Here is a 24753-nt window from a genome sequence, read left to right on the forward strand (position 1 = left end):
CAGATATTGCTAAAGAAAAGGGACACTGGAAAGGCATGCAGACCATGACAAAACTTTTCTGAAGAGTCATGCAACTTAGGAGTTAATGGGAGTATCTGATGTCAAGATATTGAAGCTAGGAGCTTCTGTGTGGATAGATGAGATATTGTTCATAACTAAAATACAAACTCCTCACTTCATCCTAACTGAAAGGAAGCACTGTGACTTCTCTTTACATATTTTCTGAACTTTAAGATTAACCCATGTTCATTGTAGGTAATTTGGAGAATTCAGAAAACCTATGAAAATAAAAATCAGTGATAATCAAACCAGTCAGAGATAACTATTGTTAACTTTTGATTATTTAATTTTAAAGTTATCAAAGATATGTGTGCTTTACAAAGTGTTAAAAATTTAGATAATTTTTCTTACTTAATATTATAAAATGAGTATTTACCCTGTATCATTAAAGTATCTTTGCCAAGAATATTTTATTGGCTGTTTAATATTTTACTGCGTGAGTGTACCAAATTTGGACTTTCTGGAAGTTAGCTTATTTCCATTTTTGATATAAGTAAAATAGCAGCAAATATCTTTGAATGTATTTTTTGTTGTTGCTGGAATTTATAAATATATCCTTTGGATGGTTTCCTAGAAGAGAAATTTTTGAGCCAAAATATTGAAACATTTCAAGGACCTTGACTTGTGTTACCATGTGACACTTTAGAAAGTGTGTACAATTCACATTTCTACCAGCTTGTCTGAAAGAGCTTAGTTGGCTGTTTCCATGCCAACAGCGGACATTGCCTGTTTTAATCCCTGTGAATTGGAGAACACATTGTATCTTCATTACTTTCACTGTGTTTGCCATAAAACAAGAAGGGCAAAACTGGAAAATTTGGTGTAAGAAGTCTGCAAATTGCAATAGAACTTTAAAGTGACCAGAGGTATGAAATCAGACATCCCTGTTTCTCAGCATTATCTCACATTGCCAAGGTGAACTTTCTTGAAAATGGCTTCCCACTTGGAGGAAAGGGATTCTAGAATCATTAACCTTCTCCCGTGTGCTTGCGTGTTGGCTCGGTCCCTACATATACAAGTAGCATCAAAAGAACAATGATGCTTCCTTGTAAAGTCCACTAGTGGCAGAGTCGCATCAGTTACACCAGGTCTTTAAGAAAACTAATGAAAAGTAGCTGGTTTATTGTCATCAAAAAAAGGCATAGCGGAATAAACTTAATCGGCACAACTCCAGGTAGAAAGATCTATGTGTCATGGGAAAAAAGAGAGCCTTCTAGAGAAAATGAATTTACACTGGAACACACACTCTGTGGGAGTCTGCAGCGCTTCTGCTGAGCAGCAATGAGCAGCGATTTGTTTCAGCTTCCCGTGGGGGCCCCGGGCATCACTCCTCACTGCAGCTCTGCCGTTGGCTGACCCCCCCACCCTGCCCTGCTCAGAGCACAGGGCGCCCCACAGGGGCCACTCCCTCTAACAACAGTGGAGTGAAAGGCACAGTCCTGGGAATGTGGCTCATGGGTGATTCTGCACTTGGCATTATTATAGCCTTAAAAAAAAAAAATCCCCTAATGCCGTATCCTGCTTCTGTGAGCAGTAGTTTGTCAGCAGAAGCATCTCAACTCCACCTGCCCCACTGCGAGGCTGTGCACATTTCGGAGCTTTCACCCCAATCTAGACTCGGGGAGCTGTGCTAATGATACTCACAAAACCAGGCCTTGTCTGGTGACTTTTATGGGCCACATAGTCAACCCTTGCTCATCTGACTGTTGATTCTTCTCTCTGTGTTTGAGCTGTGAGAAGTTTTTCTCTAACTTTTTATCTTGGAAAAAATTTTAATGTACAGAAAAGTTGCAGTAATAGTACATTGAATTGTGCAATCATTCCTCTAGGTTCACTCACTTAACATTTTTTCCTACATTTGCTCTCTCCTGATGAACAGATACACATGTGGTTTCGGATCCAGGATCACATATGTAATGAAAATTATTATGTGTATATGGTACATATTATACATGTTACAATGTACATATCTATCACATGTTATAACATTTAATATATTATATAACACATATACAATCATTTTTTTGCTGAACCTTTTGAGAGTCAGTGCAGACATAATTCTTTACCACTAAATATGTCAGCATTCACAGACATTCTGTTACATAACCATGGTATAATGAATAAATTCAGGAAATTTAACATCGGTACAACTTTATTATCTAATATACAGTTGTTACGTTTTACCAGTTGTCTCAGTACTGTCCTTATTGCATTTTTTTACATCCAGGATCACACAATGAATTCCATTGTTATGTCTTTTCAGTTTCCATTTAATCTGAAACACTTTCTCAACCTTTGTCACTGACATTTTTAAAGCGTGCAGACCAGTTTTATAGAAGTTTCTCGATTTGGGTTTGTCTGATTGTTGATTTGTTTTAGGCTTTGCTTTTTTTCTTCTTTTGGGGGGCAGGGCAAGAATACCGTAGAAATAATATTGTCATTACCTCACACACCAGGAGGAAAGGGTGTCAGCTGCTCCATTATTGGTAATGTTAAATCTGCTAACTTGGTTAGGGTGGTGTTTGCCAGATTTTTGCACTTTAAAGAAACAATTCTTCCCTTAAAAAGTAATCTGGGAAGATACTTCCAGCCTATGAAAATCCCCTATTTCCCCCCACCTTCCAGACATCCACCCTATACTCATTTACCAGCCAATATTGAATTTTGTCTGAATTACTTATGACAGTGCTGCCATATGATACTTTTTGTCAATCTTTCTACATTTGTCAGTCAACATTCTACTGCAGGAAAGAGCTTTCCTTTCCTTCTATCATATATCTTATTAGAATCAGTATAAACTCATGGATTTTTTAAAAAATTCATTGTTATAAGAAGTAATATTTTAAAATCCTCAATCCTCTGTTGACTGTTCCTTTCTTACAACACTTCTAATGTGGGAAAAACTCTGTCTCAGAGACTCATTTTAATTTTTGTCTAGGTAGTCTGCAAAATTTAACTTTAAAAATGTTTTTCATGTAATGTCCTCCAAAATTGAATATGATTAGCTTTTGTATCAAACACTGTTTTGGAATACCCAAAGCTTCCACCTGTTGGGATGGATAATTGTGAGTTGGCTTGTTTTACAAGCAGGGGTGTGGAGTGAAAGGGTGAAACTAGTCAGAACTGCCCAGTCTAAGCTTTCTGTAAAACATCCTGAGTGTATCCGTCTCTTTTTTTTTTTTTTTCAATGCAAGTCTTGATCTTAGTTCCTCTTGAAAAATCATACAACCCCAATGTTGACCCCCAAGGCAAGTCAGACGGGCCTGGAGTGTAGACGAAGGTCTCACAGGGCTGGGCATCTTATTCCTTCCATTAATGTGATTTTTTTAGCTCTAAATTCAAAGAAACATTTCTCTCAGATTTTCAACCACACACTGCTGTTTTAGTTTTTTTTAAAAAAGAGCTGAATTTCCTTAGAACATTAGATGTAAAAAGCAAAAGTTCAGTTAATCCATATTCTGTTTTTTTTTTTTTTTTAATCAATAGCTTACACATAAAACCTGGTGTCCTCAGAGGAGGTTTTAAAGTGGCCTGATGTGTTTCCAGGTAACTTCTTCAATATCAAGACCACGCTGTTGATTAAGAATCTAGTGTAAACATATGCACAGTATTGTTTTTAGACTTAAAAACTTCTACCATTGAGCAGAATTTAATTATTTTTAACTTTTTAATGCTATTAAAAATATTGCTAATATATAATGGGGTCTTTTGAAAGCCTATATGGTCTAATTTTAAATATAAATATCATGGCAACAGTAAAGGGGACACTGTTGATTGAGAGCTAATCACATACCTGGCAGTGGTTCTCAGCTGTCTGCAGTTAAGTATCAGTTTTATTTAATTATTTAAAATTTTCAGCCCACTGCAAACTAACAAATGATTCTACTGTGCATGGATTGTGTGCAGCTCAACCACATGCGCCTCACCATGAAAGTTCACGCTCAGACTGGTCTCCGGCCCGTTCGGGATTCCGCCCATCCTGAGTCTGGATGTCAGAGCACTGTCAGATGGCTACACATTTCTAGCTTTCTTGAAATTTCTGTATTATATCTATGTAAGGCTGAATCACTCTGCTGTACACCAAGAACACTGTAAATCAAATATACTTCAATAAAAAATGTATTTTATTAAAAAAAAAAAACTGGCACTAGTCCACAGACCAAACTGTGAGTGTCACTGTCATGTTTAATTTTTGCAACAGCCCTCTGAGAAACGTATCACCCCCACCTCAGCTTTACAAAGGAACTGAAGCAGTGTGCTTCCAACCTTAAGAGCCCACGATTAGCAGGTGGCAGAACTCGAGTCCAAACCCAGCCGGCCAGGGCCCAGAGAAGCCAGTGTTTGGCCCCGGAAGGCTGACTCCAGAGCTGGGGCTCCTCCCTCCCTGTGTGCTCGCTTCATTTTCTCTCTCTGTGAAAGAAGAACAGTTTGGTTTAGGCCGCCAGGCGAGGACCTCCTCAAATACACCTTCCACAGTCTACAAACCTACCTTCATCCACACCTGTCTTGCGCTCCTCTCCTGGGGATTAAGAATCACCAAGGTCGGTGCGTCCATACTTTGTTTCATTGGATGCACTTTGTCCATCAGTCATTCCGACCAAAGCCAGTGTGCAAGGGCAGGAAATGTACTCATTTTCCAGATGAAGAAGCTGCGATTCAAAGAGGTTGAGACACCTACGCAAGCATGCGACTAAGGCTGTGTGGCTGTAGGGTGACCACAGCCCGTTCTGTCAGGGGTGGTGCCAGCTTATTGCCCTGGCTGGTTATCACTGTTCCTTCTCTCTCAAGTGTCTCACTTTAGATAACTCATTCTTTGGGCACCCACCTTGCTATCAAGCGGTAAAGATAGAACTGGCATGCGGAGATGTGTGATGGACTCCAAAGCCAGGCCTATTATCCCAGGCTACCCCTTAACATTACAAAATTATAACGTTTAGAAGGAAGGTTTGTTCTCAGTCATCACTTATTCATTCAGCAAACGTTTACTGAGCACCTCCTTTGTGACAGACACTGTGCTGGAAGATGCAATGAAAGAGTGAACAGTTCACAGTTCTTTAGACACTCCTGGTATAGTGAGAAAACAGACCAGCTATGAATACTCATAGGGAAGGCTACATAATTTATAGGGCCCAGTGCAAAATGGAAAAAACAGGGTCTCTTGTTTAAAAATTAACTGTTTCAAGATGTGACATGTAAAAGGCTTAGAACAATGCCTGGTCATAGTAAGCACGACGGCTGTTTCCATAATTACCATCTTGCAAATTAGGGGTTCAAGATATATATTTTTTAAGTTGGTGAAAAGAAATAGAACAAAGGTAACCAGCTGAAAAAACAAAACGAATGTAGGGAAGAGGAGGTGTTTAGTTTAAATGAGCAACAGCCTCCTCGTTCTTGGACAGTCAGTAGAGATCTAGACTGGATTGTAGACTTGAAATCTGCTGAGAGCAGATCGCATCACACACACAGACAGTAACTGGTAACCATGTGAGGTGATGGATGTTTATTGCGATAATCGCATACTAAATAATCGTGTTGTGTACTTTAAATCATATGAAACCTAAATACAATTTTTGTCAATCGTAACTTCAATAAAGCTGGAAAATTTTTGAAAATAAAATTGTTAAGTTGGAAGTTAAAAAAAAAGACATTAACCCAAATATGGTTCAGTTTAACAAATGACAGGTGGTTCCAGGTATTAATGGAAAAACTAGAAGAGGTGAAAACTAGGCTGACTCTAGAGAATGAGGGACCTGCCCACATGGACCTTCTCTATTTTTTAGACCACAGGTATTGAGGACACTCACTTAATCAGACATTTTGAACTAAACACCAGTCACCAAGTTTCCCATCACAGTACATCCTAGTCATCCAGTTCTGGAGCTGTGACACACACCATGGGGGCACGGAGACGTGCTGCCCAGACCTCCCTTCAAGGATCCATTGCTCCAGCTGCTGGGAGTGGTGCCAGTGGGCAGTTTTAAGCCACCAGCCCCTCGGGGGCCGCCTACATGCAATGACTGACCAAAGTGGAGGTACAGAGGCCTGGCCCTCGGACAGGTCAGGACACCCCTGAGGGGCCATCTTCACTCTGGAGCCCTGATGGAGTCACCTAAGGTTGTCTGGCCAGCGTTGGACCTTGACTTTTCCCTCTGCCTGTCCTATCTCTCCCCTCTTGGTTCCACAGGTGTTGATCCCAAGGGCACCCCTGGTAAAAATCCCAACGCTAAATTCCACCCAAGTCTGTATCTCAGAGACCCAAAAATGCAACATGTATCAAAAAGACTCCAGTACTCGGGGAGGATATTTATTTGAAAATTGCTGGCTATACACATAATAAGTTTAAAATCCAAAAACAGAATACAAAATGATGGAAACAGGGATGTGTGTGAGTGGTTACCCTCCGGTTTAAAATCTTCAATTTGATACGGATTTAAATGCATATGCCACAAGTTTTGTGGCAATTAATCCATAAATACTGCAGTTTTTGAGGAAACCCATACGTTATTTTTTAATCTATACTTGTGTGATGATGTAGTCTGTACTTTTTTTATGGAGAATTTCCTTTAGTGACAGATGCTTATTCAATTTTCAATAAATGAACTTTGGAGAATTAGGTCATTTGGTGACTAAATTGGGTTGATCATAAACATGGCTCTTAGGATTTTTTGTTTTTAATTTGAACTTTCTCAGTTTTTTTTATTCCAAGTGAAAGATATCTTTCTTTTTAATCAAATGTAAGTTCACCCATTGCCTGAACTACATAAGTGAAATTACAAGAAGCTTTTTCTTGAGATGTGGTGTCCTAAATGTCAACTTTCTAAGTCGAGATGTGTCTTGAAAACACTCCAAAACAGAATCAGTTGTGGATAGTAACTTACACATTCAGGTGGTAAATCTAACACACTTCAGGGCGTAAAGTTCTGAACAGAATTAAACTTTTCAGAATTAGATATCAAACAAGTACTCAGGTTTGAGGAGAAGGGCTTCTAATGTTTCTGGTCAAACTTTCGTTAAGAAAAACAGATTTTCATCAGTCAAACTTAATCAACCAATTAACAGTTAAAACCAAATTGTCACAATACTTAGTAAGTCTAAATCACTGCCTCATGGAATTGACTTGTTTCTTCACAAGACACTAACCATTTGTGGTGTTATCAAAAGCATTTAGCATTAAACTGATTTATTTGTATCTCTTTCCTAATAGAGATTGAAAAGTTACGAGGGTGGAAGGAAATGTTGGAAGTGATGAGTATTTTCATGGCATAGATTGTGAGGCTGATTTCATGAGTATATACTTATCTCCAAACTCATCTAGTTATATTCCATGAAATATGTACAAGCTTTTGGTACATCAATCACAACTCAATAAAGGGATTTTTTTAAAAAATCAGAACCATTTGGAGAGAGGAAATAGGATTTATTTTATTCTAGAAAATACAGACATCGATGTCTCTTGTACCAAGAAATTCAAATGAGGCCACTCGCTGAGCCATAAGACAGCCCTTGAACAGTACCATATTTTTAAAACTTAGCAGAAATAACTCCCTGCACGCAGATGATTCACTTTTGGATGACTGAGCCACTGAATGTGAATCTGATTCTAAAATAAAAGCAAGGCTGAGAAGTTTTTTTTCTTAGTTCACTCCATTGTGAAGTATGACATGCAACAAAGAAGTGTGGAAAGTAACTGGAGAGCCCAACGAACCCATCTAACCACCACCCCAACAGGAGAACATTTCATGCACCTCAGAAGCTACCTTTCTATTTCTCCCAATTACCAACACCTTCCACCTCCCCACAGTGTGAAGCACTCATTTGAACACTAAGGTCTGGCCTTAACCAAGTTTGAACTTTGTACAAATGGAATCATAAATACCCTTTAGGGGTCAGGCTTAAGTCTGCGATTCACCTGCGCTGCTGGTGTTTAACTGCTTTCACTGCAGTGGGATGTTCTATTACATTACAGTCCGTTTTCCTTCCATGGTTGATGAGCATTTCGATTATGCCCACCTTGGGGCTATTAGGAATTAGGTTTCTAGAAACATCCTTGAACACATGTATATGTTTCGAGCAGAATTAATAGATCACAGGGTGTGCAGCTTGAATACATGCTGCCAAACTGTTTTCCAAAGTTTATTTTCCAATATACACTTTTTCATGTGAACAGCAGTGCAGGAGTTTCCACTGCTCCATAGGCGCTCATTTCGTATTCTCAACCTTTTAAATGTTGCTGTTCCACTGGGCTTTTAGTGGTATCTCATTGTAGTTTTAATTTGCATTCCCCTGGTAACTAATGAGACTGAGCTCTTCTCCAGTTATTGGCCATTTGGATATTCGCTTTTGTGAAATGCCTATTTGAATCTCTCATCCATTTCTCTAATTGGGCTTTCTGAGTTTTTCTTAATGAGTTTTAGGAGCTCTTTATGTAGAAATGGTACTGCTGTTCAGACTTCCATCTGCATCAGGACCACGTTTAGGGCTTGTTAAGACACAGACTACTGGTCTCTACCACCAGTGTTTCTGATTCAGTAGATACTGGGTGAGACATAAGAATGCGCATTTCTAACAGGTTCCCAGGTAATGCTGATGCTGTAGCCTAGTGACCACACCCTGAGAACCAACGTCCTATAGGTGTTTTAAATGTAGCAGCAATAGAGATTTCTTACAAGTTTAGGGCAAAGTCACTTTTCAAAAAAACAAAAACTTCAACAATTTTAATACTTGGGTCAAGCCTGGGGCATAAGCTAATACTTTCACTTCTTGGAAGAGGTACAACTGGGCTTACTTCAACAGCAACTGTGTAAATCTATCTGAAGCCCACCTCTCTGCTTGGAGCATCTGGTGCACCCACAGGGCCAAGGGAACTGGCTGATAACAGAAGATATTTTTGGAATTCACTGGCTTTCAACAGCAAGGACATGAGTTAGTTATACCTCAAATAACAAAAATACAGATCTATGGAGACGTCATTTATTTCCATTGAACTTTATTTTATTAAAAAATTCTATAATGACATTAAAACAGAAATAAAGCAGAAACATATTTAACTGCCTTTAACCGCTAAAGACAAGATGAACACATTTTCATTTCAAATATTTCCAGTTTTAACAAACCTCATTATTATCCTTGTAGCCATTTCAGTCATCTGAAATAGGAACCATGACTACCACACAACTTTAAACGTTAACCATATTATTTCTAAACACAAAGAGTCAAACTGCTACTGCACCCAATGTATTTTGGTGGTTTGCTGTGTGTGTGCATTTTAAGGCTTGATTCTATAAAACATCCTTTTCTCTGTTACAGACCAAAAACCCGCTATCAGAAGGCGTATGTATTAACATATGCAATTTGAAGGCAGTTAAACCTCATTGTGAGACGTCACGAAGGTCCACTTAAAACCACGACAGTAAAACCTTAAGTAACTTGAACTCAACACAAAACAGCCACGACCATCGAAAAAAACTAAGGGGCCGTGGTTCAAATAAAGCACAGGAGGCGCGAGGAAGTCTTGTGGTTTGCTGAACTAGTGATTAGAAAGATCTAAACAGAGTCCTATTAGTGGTCAGAAGTAAACTGTCCTGGGCTCATGGAAGTGACTCTTCTTGACGCATCCTGAGAACACGCTGTGTAATCAGTCACCGTCTGCAGTGATTTTCTCTCTTTCTCACCAAGTCAGGAGAGCCTGAGCATGTGATTTAGAAAGGATTTCAATGAATGCTAACCCAAAAGGCAGCAGAGGGTCAACCGTCAGGGAAACAGAAATCCAAATAAAACCACCACGATACAGAGGGCAACTACAGTTAGTGGCTTGGCCTTTTTTGAAATTATCCCCAAGCTGAGTCTGAAACTGTCAACGGTTATCCTGTCAAAGCCATGAAATCTAGAAGACGGTCAATGATCACACGTGTGTTCTTCACTATCAAATCCCCTGGAAGGGCTCCTATTTTAAGAAAGCATTATTTTCTCATCCATCTCTTTTAAACATAATTAAATATTGTCCTCCTGTATTTTAACCGTTTATCTTTCCTGAGGGGGTGGGGAGGGGCAGCTCTTGCTACTATAATGCCACGTAAACTACAGTGTATTTTTTGTTTTTTCTGTATTGTTTTAACCAGGCCTTTGGCAGGGAATAGTGTCCTAGTTATGTTCAAGAAAGTAGTGAGAGATAATGGCAGCTTCACACAGTCTTCAAGTAAATAGAATCCCTGATATAATTGGAAAGGAATATGTGACTTAAGGGGCAGTAAAAAACATCTTTGACAACGCTGTCTTACACCTTAGAAAGTAAACTTTGGCTCTAGAGTCTTTAAGGCACAAAACCTGGTAAGATTTTACTGGTGGCCTGCACCTGTGATGTAGATAACGGAAAAAAAAAAAAAAGTAGAACATATAAATAAAAGTAATAAATCATTTTGTTAGAGTATGAAATCATTCAGTGAAGTTGGAGGAAAAAAATTCAAATAACTGAACATCTTGTATGTGTAAATATTTGTTGCTTGTGTAAAAAAAAAAAAAGTAAAATGCAGTTTACACAGTGCAAAAACTATTGGGAAAAAAATGCCTTTGGAACAGACTTGACATCATGGTAGAATCACAGTGCTGTCTCAAAAATTGTTAAGGCTGAGGGCTGTCCATTGGAGGTGTTCATAACCACAGGGCCATTGTGAGTAATATCTGGATAATTCCTTTTGAAGTACACCTGGGGGGGAAAAACACAGAGGTATAAAAACATGTTTAAAAGTTACAAAGTCCTCCTCCCTAAGGCAATGCACTTCTATGTCCACTTCTTCATGTGACGCGAATGATTATCTCTAGGGGAGGCACAATTAAAAAACCAGGGATGTATTTGTTCCACGGAGGAGGGAGCCCCACTAAAACCTCAGTGGGGCTGGGCTTCATGGCAAACAACCTGTAGCTCCACTTCAGTTCTGATCATCCTGATTCACAGATGTTTTATCACTACATTAAAATGATAAGCAAAATCATCTCACAGACTCAAAACCTGGAGATAAATTAAAAACAGGGTGACAAAGAGGCTGGGAAATCGGGTGTCTGCACGAAGGTTTCTCATTTTCACACACAAGATGAGCACAATGGATGTGGATGTTAATATCAGATTGTAACCCCTGTATTTTATAAACTGACTGACAAGCATTCAAACGCTGGCGTATATGTATGAAACATCCTGGCGTTTAATTTGTGCAGCAGAGCAGTTATAGGGCCTACAGAAATGTGATCTGTGGATACTGGGTCACAAGAATGAAAAGAGAATCAAAAGCTTTAACAATGACTCAACCAAGCAACTTCTCTAAAATGTAAGATGATACCAAATAATAGGACAGTCCTTTGCCAAGCCTTTGAGTTCCTGAATTCTACCAATTTCTAGCTGAACTGGAAGAGATATAGGTTTTCTGATAAATGTATAATCAGAATATAAAGGAAATGAAATGCTGTCAAGTTTCTCTGTTCCACAATCGTCAGTTTTTAGTAGCTGTATCGTATCTCAGTTCCCTGACAGATACGCAGAACAAAATGAAATAATGTCAAGACTTGTGAGCTCTTATCTCTAAATGTGTTTGGGTGAAAAAGGACTTCAAATGTAATTTTTTTTCCCCCAAAGAAAAATGTGAAAAGTTTTGTTTGAGTCTTTAAAACAGAAAATGTACCATCTATCTGAGGCTGACTGATGTCATGAGCTGGGTCGATTAGTCATATGATTCTGGGTCTATTTTATAAAACCTGGCTCCAAATACATTCGGGGGTGCTGTCAACAAAGTTATCATGGGAGATAATGGACTTCACATATGAAACAGAAAAGCGCTGGGACACCTACTTTCATATTAAGTGATTTTTTTTTCTCTTGTTTGTATACTTGCTACCTCCAAAATAGCACTATATATGAAATGCTATATATAAAAATGTTAATTAAGGAGAAAAATAAATTCTCCAAGAATGCTCGGACCCCAATGTGAAATATGAGGCTATTTCCATTATAATGCAAGGATTTAAAAAAATAAGGTCTTTAGTTGGGAGGGAGGGTGGAGCGAATTGCATATCATCTCCTTCCTCCGTTTTTTTAAGCTAGCCATACTTTGTATGGCTATGTATTTAAGAACTCTCTTGGTGAAACTAAAAACTGCCAAAAGAACAAAAGTAAATATATTTCACTTTCTACTTCTTGACAGCCCTCGCAAAATTAGCTGGTTCCTTTCCTAACAGCCCTTCTCAATGTAATTTTTACAAAGAAAATGTTATATTATTAGCAACTTTTCATCAAAATGGTCTTTGCTTCATGGTCTGAAATACCTGAAACTGAATAGTAAAAATGAGCTTCCTGTGTATGAAATCCTTGATTTGACCTGTCTCTTTCCCATCTGTTGCCATGGTGTAGACCACAATGGCTGACAGCGGAAGTCAGAGAAGGCATCCTTGTCACAGCACGGGTTATGAAGGGAGTTGTGACGACTGAACACTTGTCAGCAGAGTCCTCATGGATGGGCTGAGCCTGGGATGGAGAGGCCCTGTCTCACCTCTCTCTCCTGGGACCACTGCTGATCCTGGAAAAATCACTTAAGCTCTCTCCGCAGGGGCTGCCTCATTTGTGAAAGGAGACAATGACTGACCTCATAGGAACTAATTGACGGCTACAAACTGCAGGTTGAAAACACGCTGAGCTAAGTGCTGGGTGTGATTATGTTGCTGCTCAGAGACGTGGCCCCTTAGTCCACGGACAGTAGCAGCATCACCGGCTTGAAGGATGAAAACAAAACACTGGGAGGCCCTTTTGTGAATCTTCTGATTTTATCTTTACAGAAGCCCAGAGTCGAAGTTGAGAGTGAACGTGATTAACTTGGGAGGCAGAAAGGCAGTGAAAAGGTTATTAACACTTTCTAACCTCTGACTTTGAGGAGTTACTGTCTGTCCCTTCTGTCTCAGTTTCTCCATCTGAGGGATAATAATGCCAGCTCAGAATGGGTGTGAGGATTAAAAGACACAGAACCAGAAAGGAGCAAACTCAGGGCAAGCGGTACATGAGAGCAGTGAGTGCGGGGCTTCGCGGCCCTCTCCCCCTCCTTCTCTTGGGTTTGGTTAATTGAGGTTCCTCCAATGTAGGTTGAAACTGAGCTGTGTACTTAAACTCCAGCTAGTAAATAAAGCCACCATCATGGAATTAGATCTTATTAAAAGCAAACAGAGAAATAAAAGCTGCATGGATAAAGGCCAGCAATAGATGGTTCAATATATGTAGAATTCAGGCTGAAGACTGTCAGTTCATTCTCACCGAACTGCATGGCCCTATTTCAACCCCAGTAACCCTCAAACTCCTCATCTCTAAAGCAGGTCAAACTTTGGTGTACATGCTGGCAGGTGTATTACCAAGGAGCCCTGGAGAGTTAGAGAGGATTTCTGCTTTTATGTTAGTGGAATAATGAATTTTCCCTCCCCTCAACCTCTCAGAAACCACCCTAAACAACAAGGATATTGGGAAATAAAAAAATAAGCCCCCCCCCAAATTATTTAAAAATAAGCCCAGTGTTTGTTGAAATCAGGAGTCTTTTGAAATCCTGAATGACAAAATACCTGAATGGGCTGCCTTATGCAACTGGATCCAACGGGCTGTGGCAGGACAGAGAGAGGTACCCAAGGGGAACAGATCTCAGCAATCACGGGAGAGCGCAGTTCCCCAACTAACCGACTTAGAGCAAAAATATAACACACTAGGTAAGAGGAAGGGTCACCCAAGAATTTTATAACCAGAAAACTTAAATTAGAAAGCAGGAGGAAAACACTTCATACAGTTGACCTTGAGCAACAAAGGTGTTAGGGATGCTCACCCCCAACGTCGCTGAGAACCCGAGGATAACTTCACAGGCGGCCTCTCATATCCGCAGTTCTGCATCACGGATTCAACCAATGACGGATCATGTGGTACAGCAACACGTATTTACTGAAAAACGCTCCCATAAGTGCACCGCTGAAGTGCAAACCCTAGTTGTTCAAGGGTGAACTATGTAGTCAGTAAGTAGGGCGTTCTAACTCCAAAGGACCTTCCTTTAAGACGTTATAAAGACTTGTTTTCATATTTCATTTGTAAAGCCACCTACAATAGTAAGTACATTTAACTCTACATTGAGTCTTGGTATAGACTATCTATCTCTATATACATTTATCTATCCTGAAAGGAGTCTCATGAAATATTTACTATGACTATGAAAGACACATTTGCTACTTTTCTTCTATTCCGCTCTTTTCTATTTCTTAAAACACGCTGGTCGTAACTGACCAAAGGGATTTCACAGTCGCACTAATGAATAATCACAACCCAAAGCTTTAAAAACACTTTAACAGAGGACAAACCATAGCCAACTAAGAGATGGGAAAGTATCATTTAATACAAGTAACTCAAATAATAGAGGTTTAAGTGTTTTCAAAGATGTGAAGATAAACATCAGAAGAAAAACTATTTAAACTACTAAAATGTGGCATTAGAATGGAGAGAAGTATGTTGTCCTGTTTATAGTGGGAAGCCAATAATAAGAAACAAAGTATTCCTAGAGGAAATGAAAGGTACATAAAATGAGTAAAGAAATGCAAATTACAGGACAAAAAAAATCTTTTTTAAAACAACACTAAAAACTTGACAGTATAACATAATCAAACTAACATAAAACATACCTATAATCTCAATGAATGTAAATGGACAAAACTCGTCTATTAAAAAAGACTAAGATTAAATCTCAGTGCTAAACCTACCTACTCACTATTGCAAGAGACACATCTATAAATAACTCGATATTAAAAGACAATGAAAGACACATCAGGCAAATGAAAACACAATGAAAGCAGGGGACTCAATTTCAGTTTTGAACCACCTTGGATTCAGGGCCAGGAACATTAAATAATGAAAGAAGGAACTTTAAAAAAGTAGAAAATATAATTTATACTGATAAAACAAGTTATGAATACATGTGTGCATTGAAAAAAAAATCATGGAAAGAAAAACAAACAAACAAACAAACCCAAACAAAACAAAAACCAACACCAAGAACTACAGTGAAACTTGGAACAATATGAGACTAATTCGCCTCTGTACATCCAAGTGACATCAAATGGACCAAAATAAATAAGGATAGAGAAAATCTAAATAATGCAATTAATTAAATAATCTAATTAAAAATTAAACTCTATAACTTAAAAACAATAGCTTATCTTTTTAAATGCCCAAAGAACATTCACAAAAACTGCATATATATCAGAACACACAAAAAAAATCGACAAATACTGTTTCTTGGTGGAAAGAGTAGACACTATTTTTTGATCACAAGATAATAAAGTCCACACTGAAAAGTAACAGAAAACAAATGAACATTAAAAAAAAAAAATCCCACCCCCAGGAGGTTTTAAAGATCTTGGTCTCAAATAATTCTTGGACTAAAGAGGAACTGAAAACCAAAATTGCAGAATCTAGAAATAAAAGCGGTAACTATGATGAAAGCCGCACTCCAGGACCTACAGGGTACAGCTCGAACAGTATTCAAAGTTCACAGCCTTAAAGTATTCATAAATAAACAAGAAAGAATAAAAACAAATGCATTCAAGAAGAAGCAACAATAAAATAAATGAAAAGAAGGCATTAATAAAGATAAAAGCAGAAAGATAAAAGAGAACACAAGCAGTAAGTGAAATTGAGAGCTCCTCCTTTGGGAAGAAAAAAAACATAAAGCTGTAAGAATTAATTGGAAGGAAAATGAGGATTAGGAGAAAGGAGGATATGGAGAAAGCAAAAGTACTATATAGCCATTAAGAAGAATGAGGTAACTATACACAGTGATATAATCTGAGATATAATATCAACTGAAAACAGCAAGAACAACTATCATTTGTGCTTAAAAACAGGAAGGCCACCTATGCACAGGTTCTTACTGATGCGCAGAACATAACAGAACAGTCAGAGATGGGGCCGGGCTCCACCCTGGGGAAGGAGTGACCACAGGAGCGGCAAGAGTGACTTACTTCTTGTTTATAAAATTTTAAAACCTATTTTAAAAAGTAAAGGTTTAGGATTTTGTAGAGTTAGATGTATCATTTGTTTAAAAACTGATGATTAAAAATGCATTTTAATTACTTAGAATCTCTAGAGCTTCTTAGAAGAATTGTGGGGACACTTGGTTATTATTGGGAGATAAGGGTTCAAGCTACAGCCATTTAAAAAAGGATCCAACTTTTATACTAAAAAATGCTCTGTTCTTCAAAGCACTTAATCAAATGCTCTCTCATCTGCTCCCTGTAATAACAGTGTGAAGACGTAGGGCAGGTGAAAACACGGTGCAGGGCTGTGATCCCTGCACCACATACAGGTGAGGACCCTGAGGCTTAGAGACCTTGGGTGATGTAAGGCCATGAGGCTGCTGGTTACCCCTTCCACAGGTCCTACTTGGACCAGGCTCCTAGATCTAGGATATTGGGGTCCAATAACTTTTGGGTTGTATCTGGTTGATTTCAGGAACAGATAAAATGACATCACTGTTACACACTGGGAACAAACTTCAAAAAGCCTCAGTCAGATCTGCTTCATCACAGAAGACAATGAATGACAGACATGAATCCTTCGTTATGGGATGAAATATATCCCCTCAAATTGTGTATGTTGGAGCTTGAAACTCCCCAGTGCCTCGGAATGTGAGTGTATTTGGAGATAGGGTCTTTAAAGAGGCAGCTAAGTTCAAACAAAGTGATATGGGTGGGCCCTAATCCAATAGGGCCGGTGTCAGTATAGGAGATTAGCGCACCGGCACACACAGGGAAGACCAGGTCAAGAGGCAGAGAGAAGACAGAATCCATAAGCCAAGGAGAGAGGCCTGAGAGGAAACCAACCCCACCAACACCGTAACCTCAGGCTTCCAGCTTCCAAGGCGGCGATGAAACAAATTCCTGTTGTTGAAGCCGCCTCATCTGTGACATTCTGTATGGCAGCCCTAGCAAACGAACGCACCCTTCAGCTTTATGCATCTAAAAAGCACTTTCTCGACTATTTCACGGATCATGTAAAAGGGTCCGTCAAACAGTGATTCATCTCGCCTGCACTAACATTTACAGAAAGGGAACTACACTGTCAAGAAATTGTGACTTTCCCCAGATGTTGACTTTTCTTTTCAAATGCATGAATTCTAACCCGCTGGAATAAAAAGCTCGTTGACATAGGCTAATCCTCCCGGTGTCACAGTTCTTAATGACGCACTGATACCTGATGCTCACAGATTTGAGAAGTTGACACTCTGACAGCTTGTTCTCTTAAGAGGACTGAGTACATGCAGAAATAACGTCAAGAAGATATTTCAGCAGGGATGAGAATCAGGATTATGTATTTCCTTATGTCTTTTTCCGTAGAGATGACCTGAGCCAGAGGTAAGGCTGAAATCCAAGAGTGATGTTCAGCCACCCTGTGAACTTCGAAAAGTAGGTCCTGCCCGGCTGCCACACAAAAGGAGCAGTTCTCAGACTCGACACACAACCCATTACCTAGTGGGGCACTCAGCCTCCCTGTGCAGTCCCCCTCTGTGCTCCCTGGACCAGCTCCGTGACCTTGGGTAAGCCCTTAACCCGATCTCCTCATCCAGGAGGTGTAATAAAAAAGGACCACCATGAGAAGTAAGTGAAATCACACATGTGAGAACTATAAAACATAAATCATAAAGACCTACACAATGCAACTCAGCATTAACATTGTTAAATTAGGTGCAAGATTATTAGGCCAGGAATCACAAGATTTCTCATTCTGTGACCTACACCTGTTATGTATGTGTGTTATCCATGATTTAAAACATTTACTGGAAGAGCAGATTTCTGATTTTGTGTCTCCTGCAAACTATCTAACTAGCACTGGATATATATATGGGATCACATTCCTTCCAAGGAGCCCAGTTTCCTCACCTGTAAAATGAGGGTGCTGAATGCTATCATTGTAATCTATCTGGACCAATTTAGAATTCTATAATTGGTTTCTCATTACTCAATGTTTGATGATATATAATGATAACACATTTCTTAAACGGAGACTTTGATTCATAGGTGAGGATACATGCCTATGATGGGAAATGCCAAAGGTCAAAGAAAAAAGGATTCTGTTAGTGTCCTGGCTATTTTGTGACTAGGTTATACAGGGAATCCCAGATAAATGATGGGGTCTTAGGAGTGAAACTCTAACTGGGAGACACTCTAGTAGGTGAAACCACTCTGAATTTCAGGCTTAAAAAATATAGGGCTCCAAGTGCAGCTTCTGTACATTTGCATGAAAGAAAGAACTTATGAAAAGTTCAGAACAGTCTTCCTTGTCCCTAAACCTATTTCAACTCCAGCTCTGCTGGCTCTTCAGCCAACTCTGTGACCCTGGGCAACTCCCCACCCTATGAAGAGTGGAAGGGTCAGCTCTTCATTTCTAATGGGGAGGAATGAGATGAAACAGTGATGGAGGGAACTTAGGTACATTCTAGACAAATCTCTCATAGAGAGAGAAGCATTCAGACACTGGAACATGTCTTCTTCAAGGCATATTTTAAATATTACATAAGAAATTTTATTCAACTTACAAGTGAAGATCTGGGAAATGCAGAAAAGCATGAAGAAGGAAAAATGCACCTATAATTTAATGTCCAGAGACAAAGTTTTGATGGGAAGCCTCATCCCAGCCCAAGCCATGCATCTCAAGTGCCAAGAATACCAGACCTTCCTTCCCTCCCTCCCTCCTTCCATCAAACCCACTCCCACCTTATTTTAGAAAGAATTACACGTGGCTGCACGACAGTGGCTAAGTCCCTTAAACCAGATCTCAGTTTTCACACCTGCAGGACGAGGTATCACCACCTCACTGTTGTGGGAATGATACCACGTGACCTGAATGCTGTTCCTCCAGCACCTTCTTCACGCCATACCCAGTGCTCAGTGCTTCCACCACACCTCCTCTCTGTGCAAATGCTTCGTGAACCTTCAAGCACCATTCAGACTACACTGTTAAGGTACCGGGAATTCCTGATTTGTCCTCATGACAACTTCATCTTCTAGAAAGTAGAGGAAGCACAGAGGGGCACATGGACCTAATTCTAAAGAATAAAGAAGTCGGGAGAAAGTGACAGTATCATAAAGGCGTTCTCTTGACAAATGAGGAAACAGAAGTGACCTACACCTTTCCCTCACAGATCTTTCTAGACACAATTAATTACATCCCACATTCTTTTTCTCAGACTCTAAACATTTCCAGGATGTTCCTAGAAAGCATTTGCATCACAAATGTGCTGAGCACCAATCAGGATCAAACAAAAAGGATCGAAAAATGAGAATATTCTGTGCTCTGAGACTCTGAACCCAGAGCCCAAGCGTGTGACAAGTCCAATCCAAAATCTGTCTCGCAGGCACGCGAGCGTGCAAATAGCCTGCATCCCCCCCACCCCACCCCCACTTCTGCAGACTCTCAGCAGACCCACCCTCCACCTGCAACGTGTTAAGACCCAGTCACGAAGCTTTGTCTCTGGAGGCTTATAATTGAAAAGGGCACAGAGTGCTTGTTACCGGACCCCTGGTGCCAGATCGTGACGAGTGAATCTTGGAGACGAACTTTAATTACAACTCCCTGCGCGGACTCACCTGTTTTGCTGTTTCAGTGAGGGCAGCGGCCTCGGCCTTGCCCAGTTGTTGCACCATCTTGTAGAACAGCCCGTCTCTATTTTGCAGCAAAATATATGGCTCATCATATTCCTTCAGTCTCCCTGAATCCAAAACCTGTTAATCAGCAGAAAGAAACCCATTAGCGCACAATGTTTTGCAGGAACATATCATAACTCAGACAATACTACGGAAAGGGCCAGGACGGGGAGAATAAGAGTCTGTTTGGGTGGGAGGCCTGGCTGGTGTTTAAATGGTGTGATTACCCTGTTCTACTGGGGAGACAAAGGCCTAACCCGACCTTTTATTATTATAATGTTATAGGAAAGGAAGAAAATGAAAGTTTTAGGCTATGATTACCGGCACTCAGCAGTCTGGCATTATATTATATTCTGCCAAGGGCATTTGGGGTTCTTAACCTTAGTGCTTTGAGCTCTCAGACTCTGAGCTTTGAGGGCTATTAATATAGACATTCAGAGTTGGGAAATTTCTCAGTTCAAGAAAACCAAACTCAATTTCCCTAAAAAGCAGGGTGATGTCATACAAATCAGATGGCAATGACCTGACAGCAAATTAATTGCTGAATTAGTCTGACACAATCTGAGCAATATTTAGGGAAGAAAAAGCAAATGCTTCTGGAATTTTTAGGGTCCTGGAATGTGTCAGCTGCAAAGGGCAGACAGAATCCCTTGTCGGAGAGGTTAAGGTGATTTTTGAAGTTGGCTTTTGTTGGAGGGTATTTTTCTGAGAGTGAAAGTCTGGCAAAAGGAGCCGCTACCCCAAGCAGCTTTAGCAGAATTGCTCTGCACAGAAGAAATCTACAGAAATCCAATTTTCTCTCTGGATAAGACTAAAGAGGCAATTAAGAAATCGAGCTCCAAATTCCAGTGATCGCAGCCTGCACAGCACACGGGGCGCCCCAATGTGAATGCCTAGGATCTGAAACTCTGTTTTCACAAATCATCCTTCGTTGCTTCTTTTTCCCTTTTCCTTCAGCTGCCTGCCTTTTCAGCCCATTTATTGTGCATTAATATGTCCACTAATTGGTAACTGAAAGGGAGAGGTAGGGGCTCTTAACGCTGCCTTTCTACTTACTAGAGGCTTTGGTTAATGGTTTGAGAGGGAAGAAAGAGCCTAAAACAATTGGCCCAAATGATGTACCGAGGAAAACAGTTCTGATGTTAAGTGGTGCTTAGTTCTTCATTTAGGTCATATTTAGAGTAAATGCATCTTAAGAGAATACGCTGAAACTGTACGGGGGACACAGGGGTTTTTTCCCCCACATCTAGGTATTGCAGGGAATTCCATCCCCCAGTATTTCATCGGAAATATTAAGTCTCATAAAGCCCATTCTCCTGTTTTCCTTTTATTTACTACTGTGAATCACTGCTAAGGACAGCTTTCTCAAGAGTTCAAGAATAAATGAATCCATCACGTCCACATAATTAGTAAAATCTCCTATAATTTGGCATGCCAATTTAGATCCCCTGAATGTGTAATTTTTCCTAAGCTAACATTATAGAACGTAACCATTCCTCCTGATGTTGAAGAAGAAAGATATGCAACTTTAAAACATAGATCTCTCTCATGACAAAGACTAAGTAAATCAAGTTACTTCATACAATAAAGAACTTTACATTCTGCAAAAGCAACAACTTTTAAAAATCACCACTTCAGAGGTGGTGGAAATGAGTTCTCTGACCATAAAGACTGCATATATTTTTTAATAGAAGTATTACTAATATTTTGTCCTTGTCCAACTTTCTACTTTATTAATTCAAATTTGAATGAACAGTAAATCTTCCCATTTTCTCTCTTATTGTTTAAAACACACGAATGCCACTGAGGAGTTCTCAGACTTGACCAATATCTAAAAAGTCAAAGCCAGAAAACAATTAATGCTCTTAGAAAGCAATGAGGATAACAATATAAATGGCAGAAATATCATTTTGGTCAAATTATTTTGAGCCTTACAGGTATTTGGCTGTGCATTGTATTTTATACGAGGAGTGTTCAGGTTTTATTTTTTGCGCAGGGTGACAGAATTGTGAAACATTTCTTACAATGCTTAAATTTTAAACTTCTGTAAGATAACACTTTAAAAAGGTAACAGCAACATTTTGTTTACCTTTTTCTGTTAACACTTTAATACCCTTTCAAAATACATTAAAACAAAAGACAGTGTCTTAAAACAGACGGCTTTATTAATACAGCCCCAACTGGACAGATTCGCAACGTTTGAACAGATGGGAAGCCCTGGCATGTAAATGAAATGTAACAAAGACTATGGCTACTGTAAAATCAGTGAAATGACCCCGTAACTAAAATAGCAGCCTTTGAATTTGAAAAGGAAAATAAAAACAGCTGTGAGATGAACATTCATAGTGTCACATGCTTTCTAGTCCTCACAAATTCTAGAAATCGAGTACACAAACAAAGTCCACATAAATTACCTCCAACCATCCATCCATCCACCCATCCAACATTCCTTTCTTCTTTCCTTCCATCTTCCCTTCCATCCATCCATCCAAAGATGAACAAAAGCATATCAAGAAGCCCAGGGCCAGAGGTGACGACTGGGATGCAGCTAAGTCACTGGCTGAGACGGTAAAATCAGTGGACAGATGGAGAGTTGGAATTCAACCCTGGTCTGAACCTGTGTTCTTCCCTCCCCTTGTGAGTTACCAGTGAAAGACACTTTTAGATAATTTTTATCAGAAGTGAAATGAGGGAGATGAGAATTTAAACATTCAACTTTAGAAAATACCTTTCCATGTGCATAATTAACTTTGTATACAATTTAAGAAAATATGCTTGTAGACATCAATATTTCCCCTTTTTATTTCCCACTGCAAAATGTCAGGCTCAAATTATTTACTGTCTGCCTAGTGTGTACTCACAGAAAAAGAAAACCAATTTTACTGAACTTTCAGGACAAAGAGCAAGCAACACATAGCCAACAGACATTCAAGGTAAACTTAAGTAAATTTTCATTAATTTCCAAATTTACACAGCAAACATTTGTTGCATATTAAGCTACACTGATGGCATTATGCGAGATGCTGTGGAAGAAGCAGGCAGACGTCAAGTCACAGGCCCCGCCCTTTATGGAGGCTATACTGAAAGAAGAGAAGAAAATCCTCAAGTGTCTAGAATACAAGAAAAGAAGCACCAAAAGGAGGAGTTTAGTACCAGAAGAGATAACTTCTGGCCAGAGGTTGTGAGAACTACCTTCAAGGAGGAGAGGGGACAGTGAACTGGGCCTTGGAATATGCAGAAACGGGGTGGGTGCACAGGTCATCCCAGACACAGGGAGCAACATGGGCCTACAGGGCTGGAGGCGAGCATGGCAACTCCTTAAAGGGCAGGGTTGTGTGGATTCCCTTGTTCACTGTTGCACCTCGGGGCTGTGGCAATGACCACGACAGGTAACAGGCACACAATGGATGCTGGCTGAAAGATTAATATGAAGGAAACTAAATTCAGGGCATGATTGTGTGACCACCCAGTAGTGGAGTTTGGCAAGACTGTAGGGTGAGACCAAGGCGGGAACGTGTCTCCTAGCACAGGAAACAGCTAAGGCAATGGGATACAGGCGTTATAGGATGAGGGATGGAGGCTTGGAAGACCACATGGCTCAGGGTGATGACTACAGGCAAGACGGAGAGAGAGAGAGGGAAAATGACATAGAGAAAAGCCAGACTTGATAACGGAGGCTCGAAACTATTTATGTCAAATATTGGAAAAGAGAAAGAAGAAAAGGGGAGTCAGAGAGGATCAAGAGCTGAAAGGAGCAGGGATGCAGCGTGGCCAAGGCTCACATCCGGGGCTGCAAGAGCTGCACTGGGACGCAGACTCAGAAAAGGCATGGAGTAGACTTGCACCCACTTAGCCTTTACATTGACTGGTTTGATCAAAGATTCTAGACATTTCAGAACCAATAAACAAAACAGAACTCCCAAGTTTTCTTTATGTACAGGAAAATAGGTTAATTTTGAAATTTTCTTTTAATATCCTTTATTATTCCCACAAGAAAAGGCTCCTATAATAATCTCCCGCCATTCCCCGGTCTACCTATAACCCAAGTAAAACTATAAACTAAACCACACATTCAAGTTGGTGTGGGAACAATCCCTCAACCCCAGGATCCCTCCAGGAACGCCAGCCTCGAGCTGTGGGCCGCTCTCTAGGGGGTCAAGAAAAAAATACATTATGTCGGATGAGTCAGCCAGTTACATAAACTCAGCGCAGATGTGTTTATCAGGCCTGTGAACCTGCAGCTATGCCAGGTAGCGGTCCTAGACACGAAAAGTAAGTGGACCTACTGCAAAATAACTGGACCTGATTTCACTGGGAGGATGCCATCGGTGATAATGGGGTGTCTGCAGGGAGGGGTGGGGGGCAGGACAGGAGGAAAAGCCTGATGACAGACAGCAAGGAGATGCCAAGAACAGTTTTCAGTATGGTGACGGGCAATAAAGGGAGACCCCACTTAGCGACAAGTAGAGTGGGGAGGGGACCATCTGAATTTCCAACCTCTGTTCCGGCTGCCAGGTGACACAGAGACACTTATCCAATCATGGAAGTTGGGTCCCTCATTGGTAAAATGAGTGTCTGTGATTTATCTCAGTGACTAGACAATGTGACAAGTATTAACTCAAAATCCTTTCTGGGGTCTTGAAATAACTACCTCCCTCTTAGTTAATTTTCTCTCTGAAAACGTGAATGACCTGTACTAGCATGTTCTGGAAGCAGCTTTCCTCTTCTGAAATATTCTAACTGCAGCCATGGAGGCAAATGAAAGAAAAGTCCCTTGAAGGTGAAAAATATAATTGAATTAAAATGCTAGTTAGGTATGAGCTGTTTATATTCTTTTCCAGGTGGGTATATTACAGTGGATTCTGATCTTGACATCTCTGGGGAAAATTCTACTAAAAAGAAGTTTGAGTTGAGGAAGCCAAGGTCAAGAATATCAAACCATAAGATTGTCTATAGACAGAAGAGGGGAAATCTGAGTTTCTTGGCCCTGGTTCT

At 40.0% G+C, this 24753-nt stretch overlaps 1 protein-coding gene across 4 annotated transcripts in view; it reads right to left on the reverse strand.

Annotated features, from left to right (window-relative positions):
- Positions 1–9029: 9029 nt before the first annotated feature.
- The window catches only part of ABCC4 (ATP binding cassette subfamily C member 4 (PEL blood group)), a 190080-nt gene continuing 174356 nt past the window's right edge, over positions 9030–24753 (reverse strand). For all 4 annotated transcript variants that reach the window (XM_010959689.3, XM_045520173.2, XM_074378420.1 and 1 more), the window contains 2 exons: positions 19702–19836; positions 9030–10762 (listed from right to left, as the gene is read on the reverse strand). In XM_010959689.3, the coding sequence (XP_010957991.1) occupies positions 10655–10762; positions 19702–19836 (243 nt within the window). In that variant the 3' untranslated portion in view covers positions 9030–10654. The remainder of the gene's footprint in view (positions 10763–19701; positions 19837–24753) is intronic.

The sequence above is a fragment of the Camelus bactrianus genome, chromosome 14 (assembly GCF_048773025.1).
Source record: "Camelus bactrianus isolate YW-2024 breed Bactrian camel chromosome 14, ASM4877302v1, whole genome shotgun sequence".
Taxonomy (NCBI): Eukaryota; Metazoa; Chordata; class Mammalia; order Artiodactyla; family Camelidae; genus Camelus; species Camelus bactrianus.